The sequence below is a fragment of the Sarcophilus harrisii genome, chromosome 3 (assembly GCF_902635505.1).
Source record: "Sarcophilus harrisii chromosome 3, mSarHar1.11, whole genome shotgun sequence".
NCBI classification, from domain to species: domain Eukaryota; kingdom Metazoa; phylum Chordata; class Mammalia; order Dasyuromorphia; family Dasyuridae; genus Sarcophilus; species Sarcophilus harrisii.
Window position 1 is genome coordinate 476,335,121 of NC_045428.1, and position 23,635 is coordinate 476,358,755.

Genomic DNA, 23,635 nt, shown 5'->3' on the forward strand with positions numbered 1-23,635 from the left:
AAAAATTACAGTGTAATAGAAATTCTGATATAATGAACAAAGGTATAGTAGGAGAAAACTAGAAAAAGCCTCACACCATTCAGTAGACTCTAGGAAGCATTTCTCCACAAAAACCTTGGAAGCTTGAGACACAGAAATATGGAGGCCCTACTCCTTTATCTAAAGAGCTCTAGAATCTGGAAGACATCTTTTAGAGTGTAATACAGTAGAATACCAAACTTTCAAATTATATTTCAAACATTCAAGAAGATTGAGTTTCAAATCTCTTGTTGATTTAATTTTACTAAGGAAGCATGCCTTAAGCAGACTTTGTAAGTCCAATTTTATTTCCTCCTAAACCCTTACTCCTAACCATGTATCTTAGCTCTTCCCATTCATGTTAGCCCTTCCCATTATTACTAAAGAACTATCCCCTATTTCATTCCAGTGTGCTCTTTAAAATCTCCATTAACCACAAAGTTCATTATCTCCTCAACATTCCCATTACCACCTTTATTTGACCAAAAAAAAAAAAAAAAAAAAAAACACTTTGCCATGGGACACTAGGTCACTGAAAACTTCAGCCAGAGGCAACTGTTCTCTGTCTTGTACCCACAGAGTTAGGATTACAGTTAATTAAGGGAAGGGACAGTGTTAGGTTGATGAAAACACATTTATAAAAATAAAGAAAATGTCACTTCTATTATACATATTTTTAAAATATTAAGATACAGAAAATACAGAAATTATCTGCTACAAACCCCTGAGGCCTAAGTAGGTTATGTAACTTCTCCATAGTTATTCAGTTAATAAATAATAGAGCACAGGGATTCAAACTGAGGACCCCTAATGCCAAATCCAATATTCTTTGTATTTCACCACACTGCCTTCTAAAGACATTTCGTTCATCAAGTCTTCCCTTAATCTCCTAGTCAGTAACAATATTTCCCCCTCAAACTTCTTTTTTTATCCCTCTAATAAAATAAAAACAAAAATTAAAAAATCCTAAATTCAAGGTAGCAGCTTAATGGGTAGAGGTGGTAGAGTTCTGAACCTGGGAGTAAGACATTCATCTTTGTGAGTTCAAATCTGCATTCAGACTTAATCAATAAACATAGGGTGGGAGACAGAGAAAGGAAGACGGGGGGAGAGAAAAAGAGATACAGAATCAGAAAATCTAACAATCTGTCATATATAAAAAAAAAAATTATGTAAATGATAAAAATGGAGAGACTGATACAAAATCTATTTTGTACCATATGATTCCAAAAAACAGGAGTTGCAATTATACTATCAGAAAAGGCAAAAATAAAAATTCATGTTAGGAAGAAAAATGAATAAGGAAACTATTAAAGGAACAATAAATGTGAACCAATATCAGTATTAAACTTTATGCCACAAACATTAGAGTATAAATTCAAATCGGAAAATTGTGAAAAGATAAACTGTTGCACAATAATTGTAAATGTTAATTCATCTCTCTCAAAACTTAGTTAATATTTTTAAAAATTAGGAAATTTAAAAAGTTATTTCTATAAGTGTTTTAAGAATTTAGACCATTAAGATTTAGAATTTTCTGAATGGGAATGTAAACAGATATACCTATATCACAGGATCATACATTTACAAAAATAGATCATGTTGCCAGAGCATAAAAAAACTATCTGTTTACAAGGGGAAAAAAAACAGAAATACTAACCACATCCTTTATAAAACAAAGACACAAACAAATGAAAATTTAATAATATCCCCAATGAGTAGGTCAAAGAGCAAATCATAAAAACAAAACAGTGAATGAGAGTTATAAGAAGCTTTATCAAAAATGTCTTGGATATAGGTAAAACAGTCCTTAAAGATTAGCTAAGAGGTAAGTAGAAGACAGTATATATATATATATATATATATATATATATATATATATATATATATATACACTCCCCCAAAAGAAGAAAATGACTCTAAAATATCTATAGGCACAACCTCTGTACAGTTTACACACAAGTTCAACTAAAATTATTTTAAGAAAAGTTCTTTTAAAATATTTTAAATAGTTTATAAGTTAAATGTAGGCAATAGAGGAAAGAATGGCAAAAGAAATAAGATTTATGGATGAAAAAATTGTAAAGAAAATTTAATAACTTAGTAGGAAGGGGGATATATATGTATATATTACATATTATGTAATATGTAATACATGTATATATAACATATATATTTCAAAAATTAGAATGGACTACATAGAAATTAATAATGCCATGAGACAAATTTTTTTTAAAGTTAAAAGACTGAAAAAAGAGAAGAATATAAAAGGTCTAATATAAAAAAGAAACTGGAACACAGATCAAGAAGAGATAATTTAGGAATCACTAGACCACCTGAAAGAACCATGACCAAACTAAGTCTAGACATTATATTTCAAGGAATCATAAAAAATAACCATCTGGATCTCCTAAAATCAGAGGGTAAAACAAACATAAAAAGAATCCTATGGTTGGTTCTTGAAAGAAACTTCTATGTGAAAGCATCCAAGAACATCATTGCCAAAATTCAGAGCTATGTGCCAACAAAATATTGCAGTCACAAATGTAAAGGAGCAGAGAGTTTAGTATATTTCATCACAAAAGACAAAAAAAAAATAGGCTTATTACCAGGAACAACACTCAGTAAAACAGTATAATTTTACAAAGATTAAAAATATCTTTAATGAAATCGATTTCTAAAGGCATATTTGGTGAGAGGTCCAAAGCTGAGTAGAAACTCTGAAATGCAAACACAAAAGTCAAGAGAAACATAAAAGGGTAAAAACAAAAAATACAAAAATGCAATAAACAAGGTTAAGTGTTCATATTCTTATATTAGAAGATGATACATGTGTCTCCTCAGAACTCTAGTATCAGGTTATAGAGGGAATTGTGAGAGAGCTTCTAGGAGTAATTTTATTTTGTTGTTCTTTTCAAAGAGAGAAGAGGAGACAGAGGAAGGGACAACATTTAAACCTCATTTTCCCTTGTAAAAAGATGGGGAAATATACAGAAAGAGCAAGGTACAGAATTGCAATTCACTCAAAAGGGAAATGGGAGGAAAAAAGAAGAGTGGGATCCTAGGTGGTCAGGAGAGAAATATAAGTAAGCAAACTAATGACAGAGAATGTATCGGAAAGGGGTGTTTAAGTGGAAAGAAAAAAGGGTAATTAGTGAGTAGGGTAAGGGGGAAAAAGGGGGGGACAAGAGCAGAAGCAGATGGCATCAAAACTAGGGTACTTCGAACATTGCTTGCCACTCTCTTTGTTAAAAGAACTCAGGATACAAAGAGAGGAAAGATATAAGAGAATCAAATTGTGAGAAATAAATGATCATAATTCTGAATGTGAGATGAACTCATAATATGGAGGATTGCAGAATATGATAGAAAGCAAAAGTCAATATATTGTTTATAAGAAACACATTTTTAAGTGTGTAAAGCTTTACAAAGACTTAAAATACTGGACAAAGGAAAATCTATTATGCTTCAAATGAAGCCAAAAAGGCAGGGATAACAATTATTTGACAAGATTTTGCCATTATCCAAAATAAATAAATACTAGACTTAATTAAGAGAGATAAATAGGGAAAGTACATTGTACCAAAAAGTAACAAATACCACTAGTATTAGACTTGTATGCACAGAACGACATATTTTCCTAACATAAAAAGTAAGTCAGTTATAGAGAGAAATAGTAAAACTAGAGTAGTAGAGTCTCAATGTACATTACTTCAGACCTAGACAAACTTAATTTTTAAAAAAAAGTTAAAATTTGAATAGCATTTTAGAAAAGTTAGAAATAAAATCACTGGTGGTTTTAAATGGGAATAGAAGGAAGTATGTAAGTATATATCATATGCGTATGTGTATATACCTGTACACAAAAACAATGCACATGGCATTTTTACAAAAAAAATGACCGTGTATTGGGGCATAAACATCTCATAAACAAATACAGAAGAGCAGAAATAATATTGTTCTGACAACAATGCAATAAAAATTAATCAGTAAAGGACTAATGAATTAATTAAAATTAGACTAAATAACTTAAAACTAAAGAATTAGTTCATCAAATTAAAAAATCATCATAGAAATGATAGTAAAGGTAATGGCAATAAAATCACACTAAAATTTGGGGGATAATAGCCAAAGAAATCCTTAGCCAAAATGCATAACTCTAAACTCTTTAACACAAGAAAGGCTACATGTCCCAATTAATAAATGATCGAAAGATATGGTCTGTGCTTAAAGGACTATAAATTCATGCATATTCTTTGACCTAACAATACCACTACTACTAGGCATGAATACCAAAAGAGATTCAAAAATAAAAGGAAAATTATCTAAATGTACAAAAAGAGAAGGCAAGCAATTCAATTTAGGATATACATGTGCAGTCATGAAAAACATTTCCATATTAATATTATTCAAACAGAAAAAAAAACTCAAGAAAAATAAATTTTAAAAAATGCTTCAACCTATATTCAGACACCATGAGATAGTATTTTTTCATCAAAAGCCCTTCAGAGCCATCTTAGATTACTATATTGCTGAAAAACATAAAGTGATTCACAACTGATCATCTTAATAATATTGCTGTTATTTTGTATGCAGTAAAAATTTCACTTGGCATCAACATTCATGTAAGTCTTTCCAGGTTTTTTTTGAGAGAATCCTGCTCATCATTTCTTATAGCACAATAGTATTTCATCACAATCACATAACATAGTTTGTTCAGACATTCCCCAATTGCTAGACAGCCTCCTAATTTCCAACTCCCTGCCACCAGAAAAGAGAAGCTAGAAATTATTCATTTTTTTCCCTTTCGTTTTTTTAATCTCTTTGGAAACAGATCTAGTAGCAGTATTGCTAAGTCAAAGGAAATGCATGGTTTTATAGCCCTCTGGACATAGTTCCAAATTGCTCTCAGTTCACAACTCCAACAGTGCATTAATGTCTCCTTCCCTCCAACATTTGTAACTTTTCTTTTTTTTGAGCTATTAGCCAAATCCAAAAGATACAAGGTTATACTTCAGATTTGTTTCAATTTGTATTCTTCTAATCTATAGTGATTTAAAGCACCTCCTCATATAGCTATAGATTGCTTTGCTTATTTCATCTGAAAACTGTTCATATCCCTTGATCATTTATCTGTTAGGGAATAGCTCCTATTTTTAGAAATTTGCTTCAGTTCTCTATATATCTGAGAAATGAGGCCTTTATTAGAGAAACGTGCTTCAATTTTTTTTTAGTTATGATTGCTAAATGTATTCTCCTCTCTTTGCACTCTGCCCCTCTTAAAAGTATTTTGTTTCTAACTACCACAACCTCAAACCTGCCCTTCCTTCTATCTCTTCCCTTCTCCCCTTCTCCTACTTTCTATAGGATAAAATAGATTTCTGTGTCCATTGAATGTATGTTATTCCCTCTTTGAGCAACTCTGATAAAAGTATACACACACACACACACACACACACACACACACACATACACATACACCCCTCATTGTTCCCTCCACTGTAGAAGTTTTTTCTTTTTTATGTGAAATAATTAACCCATTTTACTCCTTTCCTTTTTCTCCAATGCATTTCTCTTTCTCATTCCTTAATTTTATTTTCATGGATATCATCCTATCATATTCAGCTCACCTGTACCTTCTGTCTATATGTTCCTAATTGCCATAATAATGAGAAAACTTTTATGAGTTGCAAGTTTCTTCCTTTGTAGGAATATAAACAATTTAACCTAGTTCCATTTCCTGTGTATCTTTTTATGCTTCTCTTGAGTCTTATATTTGCAAGTCAAATTTTCTATTCAGCAATGCATTCAGCATTGTCTTTTCATCAAAAATGTTTGAAAATCCTTTATTTCATTGAATATCATTTTTTCTCCTAACAGATTTTATTCAACAAGTAGTTCTTAATTGTAATCCTAACTCCTTTGCCCTCTGGAATATCATATTCCAAACCCACCAATCCTTTAATGTAAAAGCTGGTAAATCTTGTGTTATCCTGACTGTGGCTCCACAATACTTTAATTGTTTCTTTATGGCCACTTGCAGTGTTCTCTCCTTGACCTGGAAGCTCTGGGATTTGGCTGAAATATTCCTGAAGTTTTAATCTTGGGACCTCTTTCAGGAAGTTATCCATGGATTTTTTCAATTTCTATTTTATCCTCTTTCTCTAGAATATCAGGAAAGTTTTCCTTGATGATTTCTTGAAAGATGATGATATCTAGACTCTTTAATCATGGCTTTCAGATAGTCTTATAATTTAAAATTTATCTCTCCTAGAGCTATTTCCAGGTTGTTTTTCCAATGAGATATTTCTCATTGTCATATTTTAACTTTTTTTGTTTTGTTTTATTGTTTCTTGATTTTTCATAAAGTCATTAGATTCCATTTGCTCAATTCTAATTTTTAAGGAATTTTTTTCTTCAATGAACTTTTGTAAGTGTTTTTTCATGTAACTAATTCTATTTTTTTTAAGGAGGAATTTTTGTGTGTCTTTTTCCAGTTGGCCAATTTTGTTTTTCAGGTCATTCTTTTCCTCATTGGCTTTTGTACTTCTTTTGGGCCTATTTTGTTTTTTAAGATGTTATTTTATTCAGTATTTGGGGAGTTTCCTTTACCAAACTTTTGACTCTTTTTTTCATGATCTTCTTTTATCACTCTCATTTCTCTTCCCAATGACTTTGTTATTTTCTGAGTGTGTGTTTTGATCTTCTTCAACATAGTAACTTTCTGTGATAAGAATTTTTTGTTGTTGTTTCCTTATTTTTCTAATCTATTTCTTGATTTTGAATCTCTGTTAAAGTGGGACTGTGCTTTGTGGGTAGAGGGTACATTATCTTTAGCTCCAGGGGTTTTATGCAGTTGTTTTCAGAGATACTTTTAGAGACCTGTAAGTTTTTTGGTTCTTCCAAAGTGGTATTATATAAGAGAGATGTATTTACCACTCTCCTGGCCTGTGCTCTGGTCTGTGAATGACCACAAGCATTCTTTTCTGCCCTGGAAATGTGATGAGGGATTCTGCTCCACTGCAGCCACAAGCTAGTTCTAGTGCTTCTCCTTGCCCTTGAATTGCCACCCAGGATTAACCCAGATCTGAATATGGAAAAAGCTACAGAGTCCTACCCCCAGTGCCAACAAAGAGACCCCTGTAATCTCCTTCTGATCAGTTCAACCCTCCTACATCTTTGGGCTGAGAACTCCCAAAGGAGCTGCTGCTGCTGCTGGTCTGCACTGGACTATAATCCACTCCTATCAGATGTTTTCTGCCAGCTTTCTAAGTTGTCTTTGGGAAATTATTTCTCCTCATCATTTTGTGAGTTCTGCCACTTCTTTTGTTTTATGGCATTATTTTAAAATGGTCAGAGGGGATTTGACTGCCTCCCAAATATTGTCTTGGTATTTAAACCAGAGAGAACCAAAACAGAGAAAGAAAACTATCGACTAAATATTCTTAATGAGCATTGACATAATTTTAAAAATATATTAGCAAGGAAACCACAGCAACAAATGAGAGAGATTAGATACTGTCTTCAGTTGGATTTTCACAGGAATACAGAAATGATTCAATATTAAGAAAACTATTAACATAATTAATCATACTAATAATAGAAACAGCAAAAATCGTATGTTTTTATTAATAGCTAGAGAAGTTTTTGACAAGATACAAAATCTAATCCTATTTTTAAAAAATAACTATAAAATGCAGGAATAAATGTCTTTCCTTAATATGATAAGTAATATTTAAAACAGCATTACATATGATGAAGATAACTAGAGATATTTACATTAAAATCATGTATAACAAGGATGTCTATTACCATTGCCATTTAATACAGTCACAGAAATGCTTGCTATAACAAGACAAGAAAAGGAATTTTAAAAATAATCATAGATAAGAGGAGGCAAAATTACTGCTTTTTTTTAAACAGGTGATATGATGGTTTACTTAGATAACCCTAAAAAAGTTAAATTAGTTGAAACAATAACTTCAGCAAATTTGCAGAATATAAAATAAACCCACTTAAATCAACATTTTTGCATATTACCAAGAAGACCCAGCTTGAAGAGAAAAATTCCATCTAAAGTAACTACAGAATTTATAAAATATTTGGGCGTGTACCTGCCAAGACACACTCAGGAATTATATGAATACAACTACAAAAAAAAAGCCCTTTACCCAAATACAGATCTAAAAATAGAAATATTGATGGATAATAAGTATGATGGCATACCTACTAAGTGATACAGTAGACAGATCTGGAATCAGGAAGTTCAAATATGGCTTCAAATACTAGCTGTGTGACACCAGACAAGTCACTTAACCTGTTTCCTCAATTGAAAATGGAATAATAGCATCTACCTCACAAGGCTGATGTGAAGGTCAAATGAGATAATATTGTAAAGTGCTTAGTACAGTGGCCAGATGTAGTAGGTATTCTACAGATTCTATAGATCTATAGATCATTTTGCTCCTGTCAGTCAAACTAATATAATAAAAATGAAAATACTACCTAAACAGGCTTACTTGTTCAGTGCAGAGCCAATCAAACTTCCAAAGGATTAGTTTGTATAGCTAGAACAAAATAATAATGAAACTTTTCCATCTGGATGAACAAAAGATAAAGAATCTCAATGGAAAATAAGGAAACCTAACAATAACAGATTTCAAACTTTACTGCAATTCTGTAATCTTCAAAACAATTTGATACTGATAAGGAAATAGTCAATAATTGAACAAATTATGTATACAACATACAAAATCAAAGGAGCATAGCAATTTAGTTTTTGATAAACTCAAAGACCCAAACTACTAGGATGGGAAAGACCCAACATTAAAAAAAAAAAAAAAAAAAAAAAAAACTTCTGGAAAAAAATTTACAGAATTGAGTTTAGACCAACATCTTGCTCATAAACATCACAATTCTAAAGGTAAAATATATCTCTGGTACCATACCTTAACAAAATACACTGAAACATAATCAAGATATTGGAATAAACAGAAGAACGGCCTACCTTACTCAACAAACTTGTTCCACAAAGGTCTAGAAGCCTTTAGCAGACCAAATTCTGATTGAAAATTTCAAGAAAAAGGTACACAATGAATCATTTTTCCAGCCCAAGGAAGTTCAAATAGAGAAGTGTAATGATACTAGATGATAAAGTCTAAGCAAGAGAAAGCTGCATGGAGCATTTCAGAACCCAGGAACAAAAAGAGGATCAACCAGGCAAGAATCACCTGGGAGGGAAGAGACTTTAAGTATCCCTAAATGAGTTCCTTGCCCAGGATAGAAGAATGGGTGTTAGCTATCAGTTGTCACTATCCTGTTCTAGGTCACAGATCCAGAAAAGAGAGAAGCAGACCCAGACAAGTAGTCTCTAACTTGGCCCTAGCTATGTCCTGAGCAGGGAACAAGTACAGAAATGAACAGCTGTGTGGTTTAGATCCCAGAAGAGGAGCAGAAACTGAGTTTCTGAATCTACCATCCAGTTCCACTACAGAATAGCTGGGGTAGAAGTCCCAGAAAAAAAAAAAAAAAAAGGAAGTTGCAGTTCAGCACTTTGAACATGCAGTCTCCTAGCAGTCTAATAATAGCTGAGTCCAGCAGCATCTATTGCAATTCAAAATGAAAACTTGTAGAACCCAGACCAGAGGGCACTGAGCAGATTTGGCCCAGGATCACATTTTGGTATTACTGAAAGTTTGCAGGCTTAAACCTGAGCTGTGAATGCAAGAGGACATAAAAGGACAGGGCTCAAGCTAAATATTCTCCCCTGAAAAAGGCAAAGTCTAGCATTGTTATAAAGTCCAAAGTCAAGAAGTAGGCTAGAAGAATTAGCACAGAAAAAAAAAAGAATCTCACCATAAGGATATATTGTGGTAACAGGAGAAAAAGCTCAAGATATAATTCAGGAGAAGATTTTTTTTTTAATCTAATGCAAAGCCTCCAAATAAAATACTAGGATTTCTGGAATAGTTAAAAAAAAGAATTAACAAAAAGATTTTTAAAACCAAATGAGAGGTATGGAAGAAATGTATGAAAAAAAGTTTGAAATAAGTATAAAACCTTAACCAAGAAAATTAGAATTAACTAAATTGAAGCTAATAACTCCATGAAACATCAAGAAATATTAAAATTAAAAGCTAAAAAAAATAGAAAATGCAAAATATTTCACATCAAAAACAATTTACCTGGATAATAGATTGAGAAGAGATAATTTAAGAATAATTAGACTGCCTGAGGCCGTGACCAAAAAAAAGATATATTTAACGAAATCATAATATTGTACAGACATCTTAGAATTGTGGGGCAAAATGGAAATAAAATCCATGTATCACTATCTTCTAGGAATATTAGGTTCAAAATCCAGGACTTCAGAATCAAAATTAAAATAATTAAAGCAGCCAAAAGGAAAGAGTGTAAATATGAGGAGCCAGTTAGAATCAAACAAGATTTAGAAGACACCATTCTAAAGGATCAAAGAGCTTAGATCATGGTATTCCAAAAGGTAAAAGACTGAGGTTTTCCATCAGTAATAACTTACTCAACAAAACTGACTGTAATATTATTGGGGGGGGGGAGGGAAGGGTAGGAATCAACTTTTCATGAAATATAGGACTTTCATACATTTCTGATGAAAAATCCAAAGCTGAATGGAAAATCTAACTGAAAAACACAGGAATCAAGAGAACATAAAGTACTGAACATGAGTGAGAAATCATAAGTGACTAAATAAAGGTATTCTAAATAAAGATGTGTAAGGAGATGATATATGTAGCTCCTCAGAACTCTATCATCAGAGGATCTAATTTTACAGAGTGCCTAGGAATGCTTCTCTTATGTTTTGATGATCTCAAAAGAAGAATAGAATGGGTTAGGAAGAAGAAAATATTTGGAGATGGAGGGAGAAAAAGAATAAGGAAAAGTATCTCCTAAGATGGGACATGCAAGAAAAAGCATATACAACAAGAGAAAGGCAATGTGGGCAGAGGGTAGGGGTGGAGAAAGGGAGAGTGAGTGGTAATACAAGAACCTCAATCTCATTTATACTGATTAAAGGAGGGAAGAATATACGTACACAATTGGATTCAGGAATACATCTTATTTAACAGAGAAATAGGGAAACAGGTTAGTAGAAAAGAGCAGGGAAAGGCAAGACTAAATTAAGGGAGGCATTATTCAGAAGTAAAACAAATTCTTAAAGAGAGGGCAGGCATTCTCCAATTGAAAAATGGTCAAAGGATATGAACAGACAATTCTCAGATGAAGAAATTGAAACTATTTCTAGTCATATGAAAAGATGCTCCACGTCATTATTAATCAGAGAAATGCAAATTAAGACAACTCTAAGATACCACTACACACCTGTCAGATTGGCTAAGATGACAGGAAAAAATAATGATGATTGTTGGAGGGGATGCAGGAAAACTGGGACATTGATGCATTGTTGGTGGAGTTGTGAACGAATCCAACCATTTTGGAGAGTAGTTTGGAACTATGCTCAAAAAGTTATCAAACTGTGCATACCCTTTGATCCAGCAGTGTTACTACTGGGATTATATCCCAAAGAGATTATAAAAAAGGGAAAGGGACCTGTATGTGCACGAATGTTTGTGGCAGCCCTTTTTGTAGTGGCTAGAAACTGGAAACTGAATGGATGTCCATCAGTTGGAGAATGGCTGAATAAATTGTGGTATATGAATATTATGGAATATTACTGTTCTGTAAGAAATGACCAACAGGATGATTTCAGAAAGGCCTGGAGAGACTTACACGAACTGATGCTGAGTGAAATGAGCAGGACCAGGAGATCATTATATACTTCAACAACAATACTATATGATGACCAGTTCTGATGGACCAGGCCATCCTCAGCAACGAGATCAACCAAATCATTTCTAATGGAGCAGTAATGAACTGAACTAGCTATGCCCAGAAAAAGAACTCTGGGAGATGACTAAAAACCATTACATTGAATTCCCAATCCCTATATTTATGCACACCTGCATTTTTGATTTCCTTCACAAGCTAATTGTACAATATTTCAGAGTCTGATTCTTTTTGTACAGCAAAATAACGTTTTGGTCATGTATACTTATTGTGTATCTAATTTATATTTTAATATATTTAACATCTACTGGTCATCCTGCCATCTAGGGGAGGGGGTGGGGGGGTAAGAGGTGAAAAATTGGAACAAGAGGTTTGGCAATTGTTAATGCTGTAAAGTTACCCATGTATATATCCTGTAAATAAAAGGCTATTAAATAAAAAAAATTAAAAAATAAAAAAAAATTTAAAAATTAAAAAAATAAAGAAATCAAATAAAATGCTTCAAGAACAAAAAAAAAATAAAGAAGGGCAGGGGGGGGAAGGACAAATATTAAAAAAAAAAAAAGAACGTGGGGAAATACATGGCATTCATAACTGTGAGTAGGAATGGAACAAATTTGCCCATAAGATGAAGGCAAATGATAGAATGTATTAGAAATCAGAATCCAACAATATGTTGCTTGGTTGGTTTTTTATAAGAAATGCAATTTAAAAGATAGAGCATTTTTTTTAAAGGACTGGAGTACAACTATTATGCTTCAACTGAGGGAAAACAAGTAGCAATCAGAATCTCAAAACAAAAGTAAAAATGGACCTAAATAAAATAACTAGGCAAACTAAATTTTTCATAGGCAGTGAATTAATATCAATATTAAACATGTATGCACTAAATGACATAGCATTTAAATTCTTAAAGGAAAAGTTAAATGAATTACAGGAAAATATAAACAATAAATCTAGTGATGGACTTCAATAAGCTGATACAAAATGATATGAGCAGAACTAGAAAAACAGTGTGCACAGAAACAACAACATTGTATAATGTTGAACTATGAGTGACTTTGCTTTTTTCAGCAATACAGTACTCCAAGACAATTTCAAAAGGCTTGATGGAAAATGTCATCCACACCCAGATAAAGAACTGATGTAGATTGAAGCATATTTTTTCTCATTTTTTTTCCATAACTTTTTTCTTTTTGATCTGTTTCTTCTTTCACAACTATGACTAATATGAAAATATGTTTTACATAATCACATATATATAACTATATCAAATTGCTTACCATTTTAGGAAGAAAGGAAGGGAGAGAAAGACAGAAAGAGACAGACAGAGACAGAGAGAGAGAGAGAGAGAGAGAAAGAGAGAAAGAGAGAGAGAGAGAGGAGAGGAGAGAGAAAATATTTTGGAATTCCAATCTTATAAAAATAAATAGTAAAAATTGTCTTCACATATATTTGGGGGGAAAATAAAATACTATTAAAATAATAGTTTAAGAAGGACAATTAATGCCAATATGTTATAAACTGAAAAGATTTTACCAAATTGTATGACACACACTCTTGACACCCAAATCAGAGAGTCAAACAGAAAAAACTATAAGCCAATAGATGCAATGAATCATTGGTGCAACAATTTTAGACAAACTATTGACAAGGAGAGCACAGCAACAGATTATACATATGATCAGAATGGATTTATATCATGAATGCAGTGCTGGTTCCATATTTTATGAAAACTACCAAACACAATTGACCATGTTAATGAGAAAAACAAAAATCATTTTAGGATTATATTAATAGGTAAAGAAAAATATTTTGAAAAGATACAATAATTATTTTTAAAATACACTGAAAAGCATAGAAATAGTTTTTCTTAAAATATATCATGTGTCAAAATATATATATAAAATACATAAGTCAATATCATGTGCAATGGGGATAAATTGGAGTCCTTTCCGATAAGATCCTAACCTTAAGAGGAAGCCATGAATTGATTTTTTTAATGTTTAGCATAATGCCTTGAAAATAATAACCATTTAGTAAATTTTTGTTGAATTTATTTGATTGAAAGCAAAGACTTGTATCCCCTACCGAAACCAACATATAGAAGACCCTCAATTAATATTTAATTAATTAGTGAACTTTTTGAGAATACCCTTAAGTGCATTGGAATTGATCTTCACCAATACTGGTCAATCTCAATCAATTGTGACCTTTCTTCTGACTTTTCATAATATTTTATATCCCCTCATTTTTTAATCACACTATAAGTTATTTTATGACTGAATATTTGTATTTTTTCATTTACCCAAGAACAAGGGCTGTGTCTTAACTGTCTTTGTACTTCCTATAAATCCTAGAACATTTCTTTGCTCTGAGAAGCCACTTAGTAAGTCATGGGTTAATGTAAGACTATGTATTTCCTTTTATAGTTTGGTACTGGACTCAAGATAATGTATATACTGCCCTCTAATGGCATAAAAGAAAAGCATTCTGCATACTAGTATAGAACATATGCTTACAATATTGTGTTAAATTATTTTAAGTATGATAAAAACACTAACCTGAGCACCCATGACTCATTTTTTATTTACCATAAATTATTTGTATCACCTATATGTATAATTTAACTTTTCCACATAATGTGCAAAATATATTTCAAGTTCAATATTTTAGTCTATGAGCTTATCAATGTAGGTACTACTTTTACCAAATCTTGCTATCAATAATTTCATACTTTCTCTTCCGGTATAATTTATCTTTCAAAACATATTCCAGTTAATTTATCTACCTACTATAGATGTTCCCTTGATTCTGTAAACATTCCATAGGTGTTAGTGAAGTATTCGATTTTATCTAAAGGATAATTTTCCTCTCAACTACTTTTTACTGTTACTGATTTGCAGAATGATAATTATAGTAATCTTCTATTATTCTCCAAAATATCCTGCAAAGGAGGCTGTATTATATTCTTTATTAGAAATGCCCTTCCTCTGTCAATAAAAAGTTATTATAATAAAAAAAGAAATTAAATTAAAAAAAAAAAGAAATGCCCTTCCTTAGCTATCATGTCTCTTTGTTTAGCAAGGAAATTGTATACTTTTTGGGTAAGACAATCTCTAGGATCTTTGGGGTTTCTTATTGTGCCAGTCATGTTGCTTTGGTTAAAATTACCTGAAAATGGGGAAGAGGAAGATATAGAAGAGAAAGGAAGATGAAATGTTTCTATTATACCTACTATGTAGCAGGCATTGTGTTATAAATACTATCTCATTTGATCCTCACAATAATCCTATGAGGTAGATACTATTATGCCCATTTTACAGTTGAAGAAACTGAGGCAAACAGAGGACTTGCCTAGGGTCACACAGCTAATAAGTGTCTGAAGCTAGAGTTGAACTCATCTTCTAATTCCCGGTCCAGCATTTTATCCACTGCACCCTCAGAAATGGTGATAAGAGTTCACATCTGTAGCACAGTGAGCACGTGTCCATAAAATGATTTCTTTTTGCCTTTGAGTAGATAAGGAAATCAATTCTACTAACTCCTTTATTTAACTTTTTAAGAAGGTATACCTCTATTTAGTTACAATTTCTGTCTTCTGGTTTGATGTATGTTATTTGTTTGTCCTTCATTTTCAAAGAGGACCAGTGATTTCATAGGATGTTGTCTTGCCTTGTGCTTAAACTGGATTTCAGTGAAGCAAAGTTGCACAAAGTTGTCAGCCTCACTTTCTCTTCCACAGTCATTGAAGTCAAGTCAAGACAGCTGACAGTGACCCTGGATGCAGGGGATGACCTTGACAACTTTAATGTTCAAAAACCCTCCACAGCACCTGCTGAGAGAGTTTTAGAAGGATATGGCTACTGTGTATGCTACAGCTTCTCAGAGCCACAGGTAAGAGTAGAGTGACAGGTGGACACCAAAGGTAGATGAGCAGCCCTAAAAAGGAGTTCAGTGAGCCCTCACACCAGAGATGTTAGTCTTCCTTGAACATAAATAAATACACCCTGGTTTGATGTAGAGAAATAAAGACAATGTGGTTGTGGTTTATTCTTATAGTGATATGTTCAGTCATTAAATAAAAAATTCAAATGAATAGTATTCATAATTATATCAATACCAGTCAGAGTTGTAAGAACTGTGTAAGTGTTAGCTTCCTCTGCTTCTTTTCATTTAGTGATAAAATTATCCCTAACATTGCACATATGAAAAGGGACTTAGCAGTTTTAAAGAATATTTTGTATTTTGATCAATTTTATGAGTCACATGACCAAAAAGTTCATTATGTGGTAGCCAATCTTCTGATGAATCTTCTGTGGTAGCCTTTCTGCTGTTCTCTTCGACTCTTCTTTAGACACTTTAGCTAGATTAGTTTTTTGGATAGTCTGTTACTATACTTATACTTAAAGCCTTTCTGGCTTGGTAGAAGTTTCCAGAGTTTGTGCTTCACTACTATAATCTCTGATAATCTTGATGACAAATCATTTTATAGAACTATTATATACATTTAAAATATTTTCCTTAATACAATTAATAAATCCCAGATCCAGTAAAAATAGTATGATGTGAATTATTACTGTGATTTATTCAAATAATGTCTATGTCATTAGACTATTGATATTTCATAAAGAAATAGAAAAGGTTGAAAAATTCTCCAAGTAGAAAGGGCCCTGGATTTGGAATTGGTAGGCTGAGATTTGAATATTAACTCTGCTATCTTCTATCCATGTAATTTTGATAAAGTCACTTAATGCTGAGAAGGGAAGCCACTCAAGACTCATTTCCCGGCATCTATTATATAATCACTGATTTTATAGTCAACATTGAGCTGGCCACAATATTTTCAAGTGCTGCTTTTATGCTGGAAAACTCCCTGAATGCCCACAAATAGATTTGTCCTATCCCACATTCAGGGCATTTAACATAATATTTTACTTGCTAAGGAACTAAATACAATACCTTGCAAATAAACCTGTGAAGGATTTTTGTTTCTGATTTAGTAAATCAATGGAAGATTTGTTCCTGAAAACATAAAATATTCTTACTTCTAATCCATGGTTTGGGGATTTATAGATGAATTACAGATGAATAAAGTAGTAGGAAAGTGTTACCTGACACAATGGAACTTGGTTAAATATAGGGATAGTATTCTTAATTAATAAAATGTTACTATAAGTAAAGGTTAGTTAAATTGTCTGAATCTGTGTTGATCGAGATAGAGGCTAATACATGCCTGCTGGGATAAAGGTTGACTAGTTTTTAGTGAAGAAAAGGCAGGGCTGGCCAGAGATTAGGCAATTTCAGCAGATTTGAAAGAAAGCTTAATTCCTGCCCATAGCTCAAAAAAAGCAAGATCCAGTTTGGGATAAGAATCAAAATGTGTTCATTACATGCTACATCGTAGAATAGTATATGATACAATTGTTAAGAGTAGCAGGAAAACTGATTGGCTGTGCTTTGGACATAAGACAGTCCCTATAGGATTAGAAAGTTGAAACTGATCATTCAAAAGCATTTATTAAGTATCTACTATGTGCCAGGCACACTGCTAAGTGTTAGGGATACAAAAAGAGGTAAAAGACAGACTCTGCTCTCAAAGAGCTTACAATCCTTATGTAACATGCAAAGAAATATATCAACTAGAAACAGAATAAACAGAAGATAATTAACAGAGGGAAAGCAATGGAATTAAGAACAGTTGGGGAAGGCTTCCTGAAGAAGATAAGATTTTAGTTGGGACATAAAAGGAATCAGAGAGGTCAGCAGTTACAATAGAGGAAGAAGGGATTCCAAGCATGAGAGAGAGTCAAAGAGAATGCCAGGAACTGAAAGATGAAGTGTCTTGGTTCAAGGGACATCCAGAAGGGCAGTGTCACTGCATCAAAGAGTATGTAGTGGGAATAAAGTACAAGAAGATTGGAAAGGTAGGAGGGATCTAGGTTATGAAGAGCTTTGAATGTCAAACAGCATTTTACATTTGTTCTTGAAAATAAATGCTAGAATTTAATTAAGGCATGGGGTTGGTGGGGATGTGTGTGATGTGATCAAACCTCTAATTTAAGAAAATTACTTTAATGGCTAAATGGAGAATCAATTGGAATGAGGAAAAACTTGAAACAAGCATTCCCACCAGTAGGCTATTGCAATAATTAAGGCATGAAATGATGAGGGCTTACACTAGAGTGATGGTAGTATCAATAGAAAGAAGTTGCAAAGATGAAATAGGCAGGCCTTGACAAGAGTTTGGACATGGGGGATGAGAGATAGTGAGAAATCCAGAATGACTTCTAAGTTGCACACCTGAAGGACTGGAATGATGATGTTGATCTCTACCATAACAGGGAAGGGGGGAAGTTAGGGGAAAGATAGAATTCTGTTTTGGACATATTGAGTTTAAGATGTTAAGATATCTACTATAGGGCATTCAGTTCAAGATGTCTGAAAGACATTTGGAGGTACAAGAGGTACAAGGTTGGAGACCAGTAGAGAGACTAGGGCAAGATAGAGATATTTGAGAATCCATGAATTGCTTCGATCATAGAGAAGGAAAGAGGGCCCAGGACAGAACCCTGAGGAACACCTATGATTAGAAAGTGTCATCTGGAGAAAGATCCACCAAAAAAAAAAAAAAAAGACAGAGGAGGAAGGGGCAGTCAGGTAAGAGAAAAACAGGAGAGAGTAGTATCTCAAAAACCTAGAGGGAAGAGAGAATTAAGGAGTTGCAAGAAGTGCCTTTTGGTGTTTCTGTTTTGTTTTATTTTTATTGCTATAGTTTGTATATTTTGATCTAGGCCAAGGCCAGTAATGATGTACCACTGTGGTTATAAGCCACAAAGCCTCCTTCTGTTTCAGATTCCTTCCATCAAGCTGTACACATCATTATTTTCCCCAGAATATCTCTCCAACCCTCACTATAATAGCTTTGAAGAGTGGTTTTAATAATATATCTCTACCAATTCTGGAGCATTACATGTTTTATGTTGTTTTCTTTGTCATCTACTTGGGTTTTATATCATGGCCAGTCAGTAGGTATTGCTTACATGACTTAAGAACATATGGAATGATTTATTCTTCTTACCCATAATTAGCAATGATGATTGTAGTCTGGAGTCAAGGTGAGTCCTTCATAGCAAAGACAGGTGGAGTTTTAGTAATGTAGCATTATTCTGGGTTTCTCACTCTCCCTCAACCCACATATCCAACCAGCTGCTAGATCTTGCTCTTTCTACTTTATAATGTCTATCACATCCTATCCTTCTCTCTTCTTAAACAATTATCTGGCCATATGACTCTACTACTCAGCCAATTCCAATGATTTCCAGTTGTCTCAAAAAAAAAAATCCTCTGTTTAGTTTTCAAAGCCTTACACAACCAAGCCCCAATCTCATTAGATATTACCTCCACCACCCCATTCTACACACTGTGACCTAACTAAACTGATCTTTTTACTGTTCCCCATTCAATATTCTATCACCCATCTCAGTGCCTTTACTCTATTCCCATAACTGGAAAGCACTTCCTCTACTTTATACACTCCCTTTCTTCCTTTAAGATAAAGCTCAAACACCATCTTTGTCCTGATTCCTCCAATTACTACTATACTCCCTTCCACCAACTACCTTCTATTCAATTACTGTGTATATTTATTTTATATTTATGCCTTATTGGTTTTATACATTTTATGTCTTCCCTATTAAAATGTAAGCTTATCTCAAACTATACAATTTTTTTTTATTTTAAAAAATTATCCACTTTATTTTTATCCAATTACAAAAAAAAATTGTCCATTTATCTTCTGTGATTTTCTCTTATTTGGTCATCTTTGTTCCTCTATTTTTTATGAAGCCATCCTTTATGTTTAGTCAATTAAAGCAGTCAAAATTATTTGATTTTTGAAAAAAATTAGGTCAACCAATAGAACAGATTAAGTACATAATGTAGAGAAACAAATGAACACAGTATATCCTAGTGTTTGATAAATCCAAATACCCAGCTACAAAGGTAAGAACTCAATAAAAACTTCTAGGAAAACTGAAAGTAATATGGCTGAAAACCAACACCTTATGATAAATTGATACATGATAAACATAAAGGACAAGTTCCTTTTTTAAAATGATAGCTTTTTATCTTCAAAATATATACAAAAATAGTTTTCAACATTAACCTTTTCAAAAACCTTGTGTTTCAGATTTTTTCTCCTTCCCTTCCCACATTCCCTTACCTAGATGGCAATAATACAATACATGGTAAACATGTATAGTTCTTCAACACATATTTCCACAAGTATCATGTTGCACAAGAAAAATCTGATCAATAAGGAGAAAAATTAAAAAGAAAACAAAATGCAAGCAAACAACAAAAAAGATGGAAATACTATGTTGTGATACACATTCAGTCCCCATAGGCCTCTCTCTAGGTACAGATGGCTCTATCACAAGTCTATTGGAACTGGCCTGAATTACCTCCTTGCTGAAAAGAACCATGTCCATCAAAATTGATCATTGTATAGTCTTCTTGTTCCTGTGGACAATGTTTTGTTGGTTCTACTTACTTCATTTAGCATCAGTTCATGCAAGTCTCTCCAGGCCTTTCTGAAATCATTCTGCTGATTGTTTCTTATAGAACAATAATACTCCAACACATTCATTTACTATAACTTATTCAGCCATTCTCCAATTGATGGGCATCCACTTAGTTTCTAGTTTCTTACCACTACATAAAGAGCTGCTGCAAACATTTTTGCACATGTAGGATAAAGGATAATTTCTTAAACTAGAGGAGCAAGGAAAAAGCCACCTTTCAAATAAGAGTTCATGACCAAAAGAGGAACACAGATAGATGATCATAGAAGATGAAGTGGAAAATTTTTATAAAACAAAATGTAAAATGTTTTGCACAAAGAAACCCAAAAGTAGCTAAGATTAGAAGAGAAATAGATTTCGATTAAAAAAAAACAACTTTGCAACATATTTCTCTGATAAGGATCTCTTTTCCAAGACTATTATGCAAGCATACAAACATGAAGTTTTCAAAGGGAAAATTTAAAATGTTCCAAATCATTAGTAATTAGAGAAATGCAAATTAAAGCAACTCTGAGACTTTACTCAGAAAAATATACCTCATGCCTGTCAGATTGATAAAGTTGACAAAAAATGAAAATGACAAATGTTAGAAAGATTATGAGAAAATAGTTACATTACTTTCCCTAGAACTGTGAATTTTTCTAACCATTCTGGAAAGCAATCTGGAATTGTGCCTCAAAAGTTACAAAATGGTTCAGGCCTCTGACCCAGTCAAATCACTACTACGTTTATATGACAAAAAGATCTCCCCATTCCACCCTATCCGACCCCACCCCCCACAAAAAAAAAAAAAAAAGACAAGACAGAGCTACAGAAAGACTGACACACAGAGAGAGCTATACAGACATTCCACTTTTTTGTGATGTCAAAGAACTGGAAATTAAAGAGAAACTGCTGATCAAATTATATGATGGAATTCTATTGTACTTTAAGAATAGTGATGGGGATGGTTTCAGAGAAATCTGAGAAGACTTGTGTAAAACAATGCAGAGTGAAGTAAGCAGAATCAGAATAATTTATACAATAATAATATTGTGAAAACAAACACTTTGAAAAACTGAAGAACTCTGACAAAAATAATGACCAACCATGATTCCAAAAGAACCATAATAAACATGTTACCCACCAGAGAGATGATGATCTAAGGGCCCAGACTGACATTTTTGAACAATGGGGGAATAAGTTTTTCTTGACTCTGAATATCTGTTTCAGGAAAGTTGTTTTTCTTTTTCTTTCCTTTTCTTTCTTTTTTTAACCAGGAGAGGGGAAATAGAAAGGAAATAATAAAATAGAGAGAAAGCAGATTTTTTTTTCATTAAAAATTTTTTTAAATCAAGTTCATTTCAAATAAGGATTGTTTCATATTTTTTCCACATTGACAAACACCCTATCTAGCACATAGAAGGTACTTAATAAATATTTATTGGTGAATTTGAGTGAGTGAGTGATTAATTAATTTAAAAGTGTAGTCCTTGACTAGACTGACTACATGAATAATGGAAAAGCACCTTTTACCCTTCTTACAGTTTTAAGGAAAGTCCACCAAAACAGAAATTGCAAGAGAACAGCCAAACCTGGCACCCTACAATCAAGGACTCTACAGGGGTATAATGGTGATTGGACCCCTAAGTGTACACCTTCAACTATCCCATGTAATCACTGACAATGGAAAATGCATTGCATGTAGTGAGTAAATGAGGAAAAAAATAAAGGTGGAAACTACATTCTAGCACTTTGCACAGTGTTTGACAAATAGTAGATACTTAATAAATGCTTATTGAATTATCTGTAGTTTACACAGAAGAGTATATTCCAGATGATTGACTATATCAGGTAATTATAACAGAGTTCCTCATTAGGCAGGAAGACAGTCTACTCAAACTGATTAGAAGACAGTAAGAGAAATATTGATGCAGAATTTAGTTAAGGTGCTCCGCCCATCAGGACTGACTGTGACAAATCTACACATATATCCAATTAAATTAAATTCAAGGAGCACCTGCCATGTGCAAGAGCACTGTGTGAGACACTAGGGATACAAAGATTAAAATAAAATATCCTGGAACAGGAAGAAACCATCACAGTCCTCAAAGAGCTTAAAATCTACCCATGAGATATAACTTGTATAGAGATAAATAAATACAAGATATAAGGGCTATGAAACTAGAAATGTGAGATAAATGAGGCATTGCAGCTTGGGTAAAGCTTTTGGGTAAAGGCTGAAGAGCTGAAAAATTCTTACAGAAACAGGCTGGAAGCCTCAGATGTAGTGAGCTGTATGGTGTGGGGAAGAAAATGAGTTTTCTTGAACAATATGTCTACTACCTGCCAGAGAGTTTCCTAATAGAGAAATGTCCATGGAAAAGCCCAACCCTATCCAAGGTCAAAGACAAGTCAGAGCTGCAGCATGCAGCTACGCTAAGTCCTAGATCTGAGAACATACTTCATGTAACTGAACAATATTACTTAAGGTCACGTCACAGTTGAGCCCCTCAAAACTCAAAATATAATAGGGATAAGTTCCTGAATAGACTCATGATACCCACTGCTGAAGGAATAAGGCACAGTTAGACTGCTATCCAGCAGTCATCACACACAATGGAGCAGAACTGAAAGAAGCAGGGTTGCAGGACCATTATGTAAAACTGACTTCCCTTGTGTGCAGGTGTTACCTATTCAGAGGATAAACAATTGAGCCTGAAAATAAGCATCTCCCCTTACTTAATAGATTGCTCAGATCGATTCTTAGTAGCTACAAAATAGTCCAAAAATAATCTAGCTGTCACTCAAACCTGGAGCATTTTGTGTGCTTTGTGTAATACTTAGTGTATTTTTTCATTCATTCCCTATAACTTTATATGTTGTGTCTCTCATTAGACTGCAATGATCTAAATATGTTGTGATGTAGTTTAAAAAAATGTCTTTAACTTTATAACTTTTCTCTATATCCCCAGCATTTAGCACAATGCCTGGCACATAATAGGCACATAATATTGACTTCTCAACGTTATAGGTATTCTTACCACTAGTAAGCCTTGCAGTAAACTGCAAGGAGTACTATAAAGAGTACTGATAAAGTATATGACCTGGAAATGTAACAGATTGGAAATATATGAGAATACCATCAGGATAATCTATCATTCCCTAGTCCAGCAGTTCTTAAAAAAAACAAATCAATAAACCTCTGTAAACTTGAAGGGGTGAAATAA

General features: G+C 33.1%; 1 protein-coding gene across 6 annotated transcripts in view; it reads left to right on the forward strand.

Moving 5' to 3' along the window:
• The window catches only part of CEP126 (centrosomal protein 126), a 107,616-nt gene extending 85,454 nt beyond the window's left edge, over positions 1-22,162 (forward strand). Inside the window, exons 11-13 of one of the 6 annotated variants that reach the window (XR_004233196.1) lie at positions 2,939-3,022; positions 15,587-15,738; positions 21,953-22,162. Coding sequence is in view for 3 of the 6 variants with exons in the window: in XM_031961053.1 (XP_031816913.1) it covers positions 2,939-2,992 (54 nt within the window). In the remaining 3 variants the exon portion in view is untranslated. Of the gene's footprint in view, positions 1-2,938; positions 3,150-15,586; positions 15,840-21,952 lie in introns of those variants that run through there. The other 5 variants (XR_004233197.1, XM_031961053.1, XM_031961052.1 and 2 more) reach the window with 5 other exon arrangements.
• Positions 22,163-23,635: the final 1,473 nt, after the last annotated feature.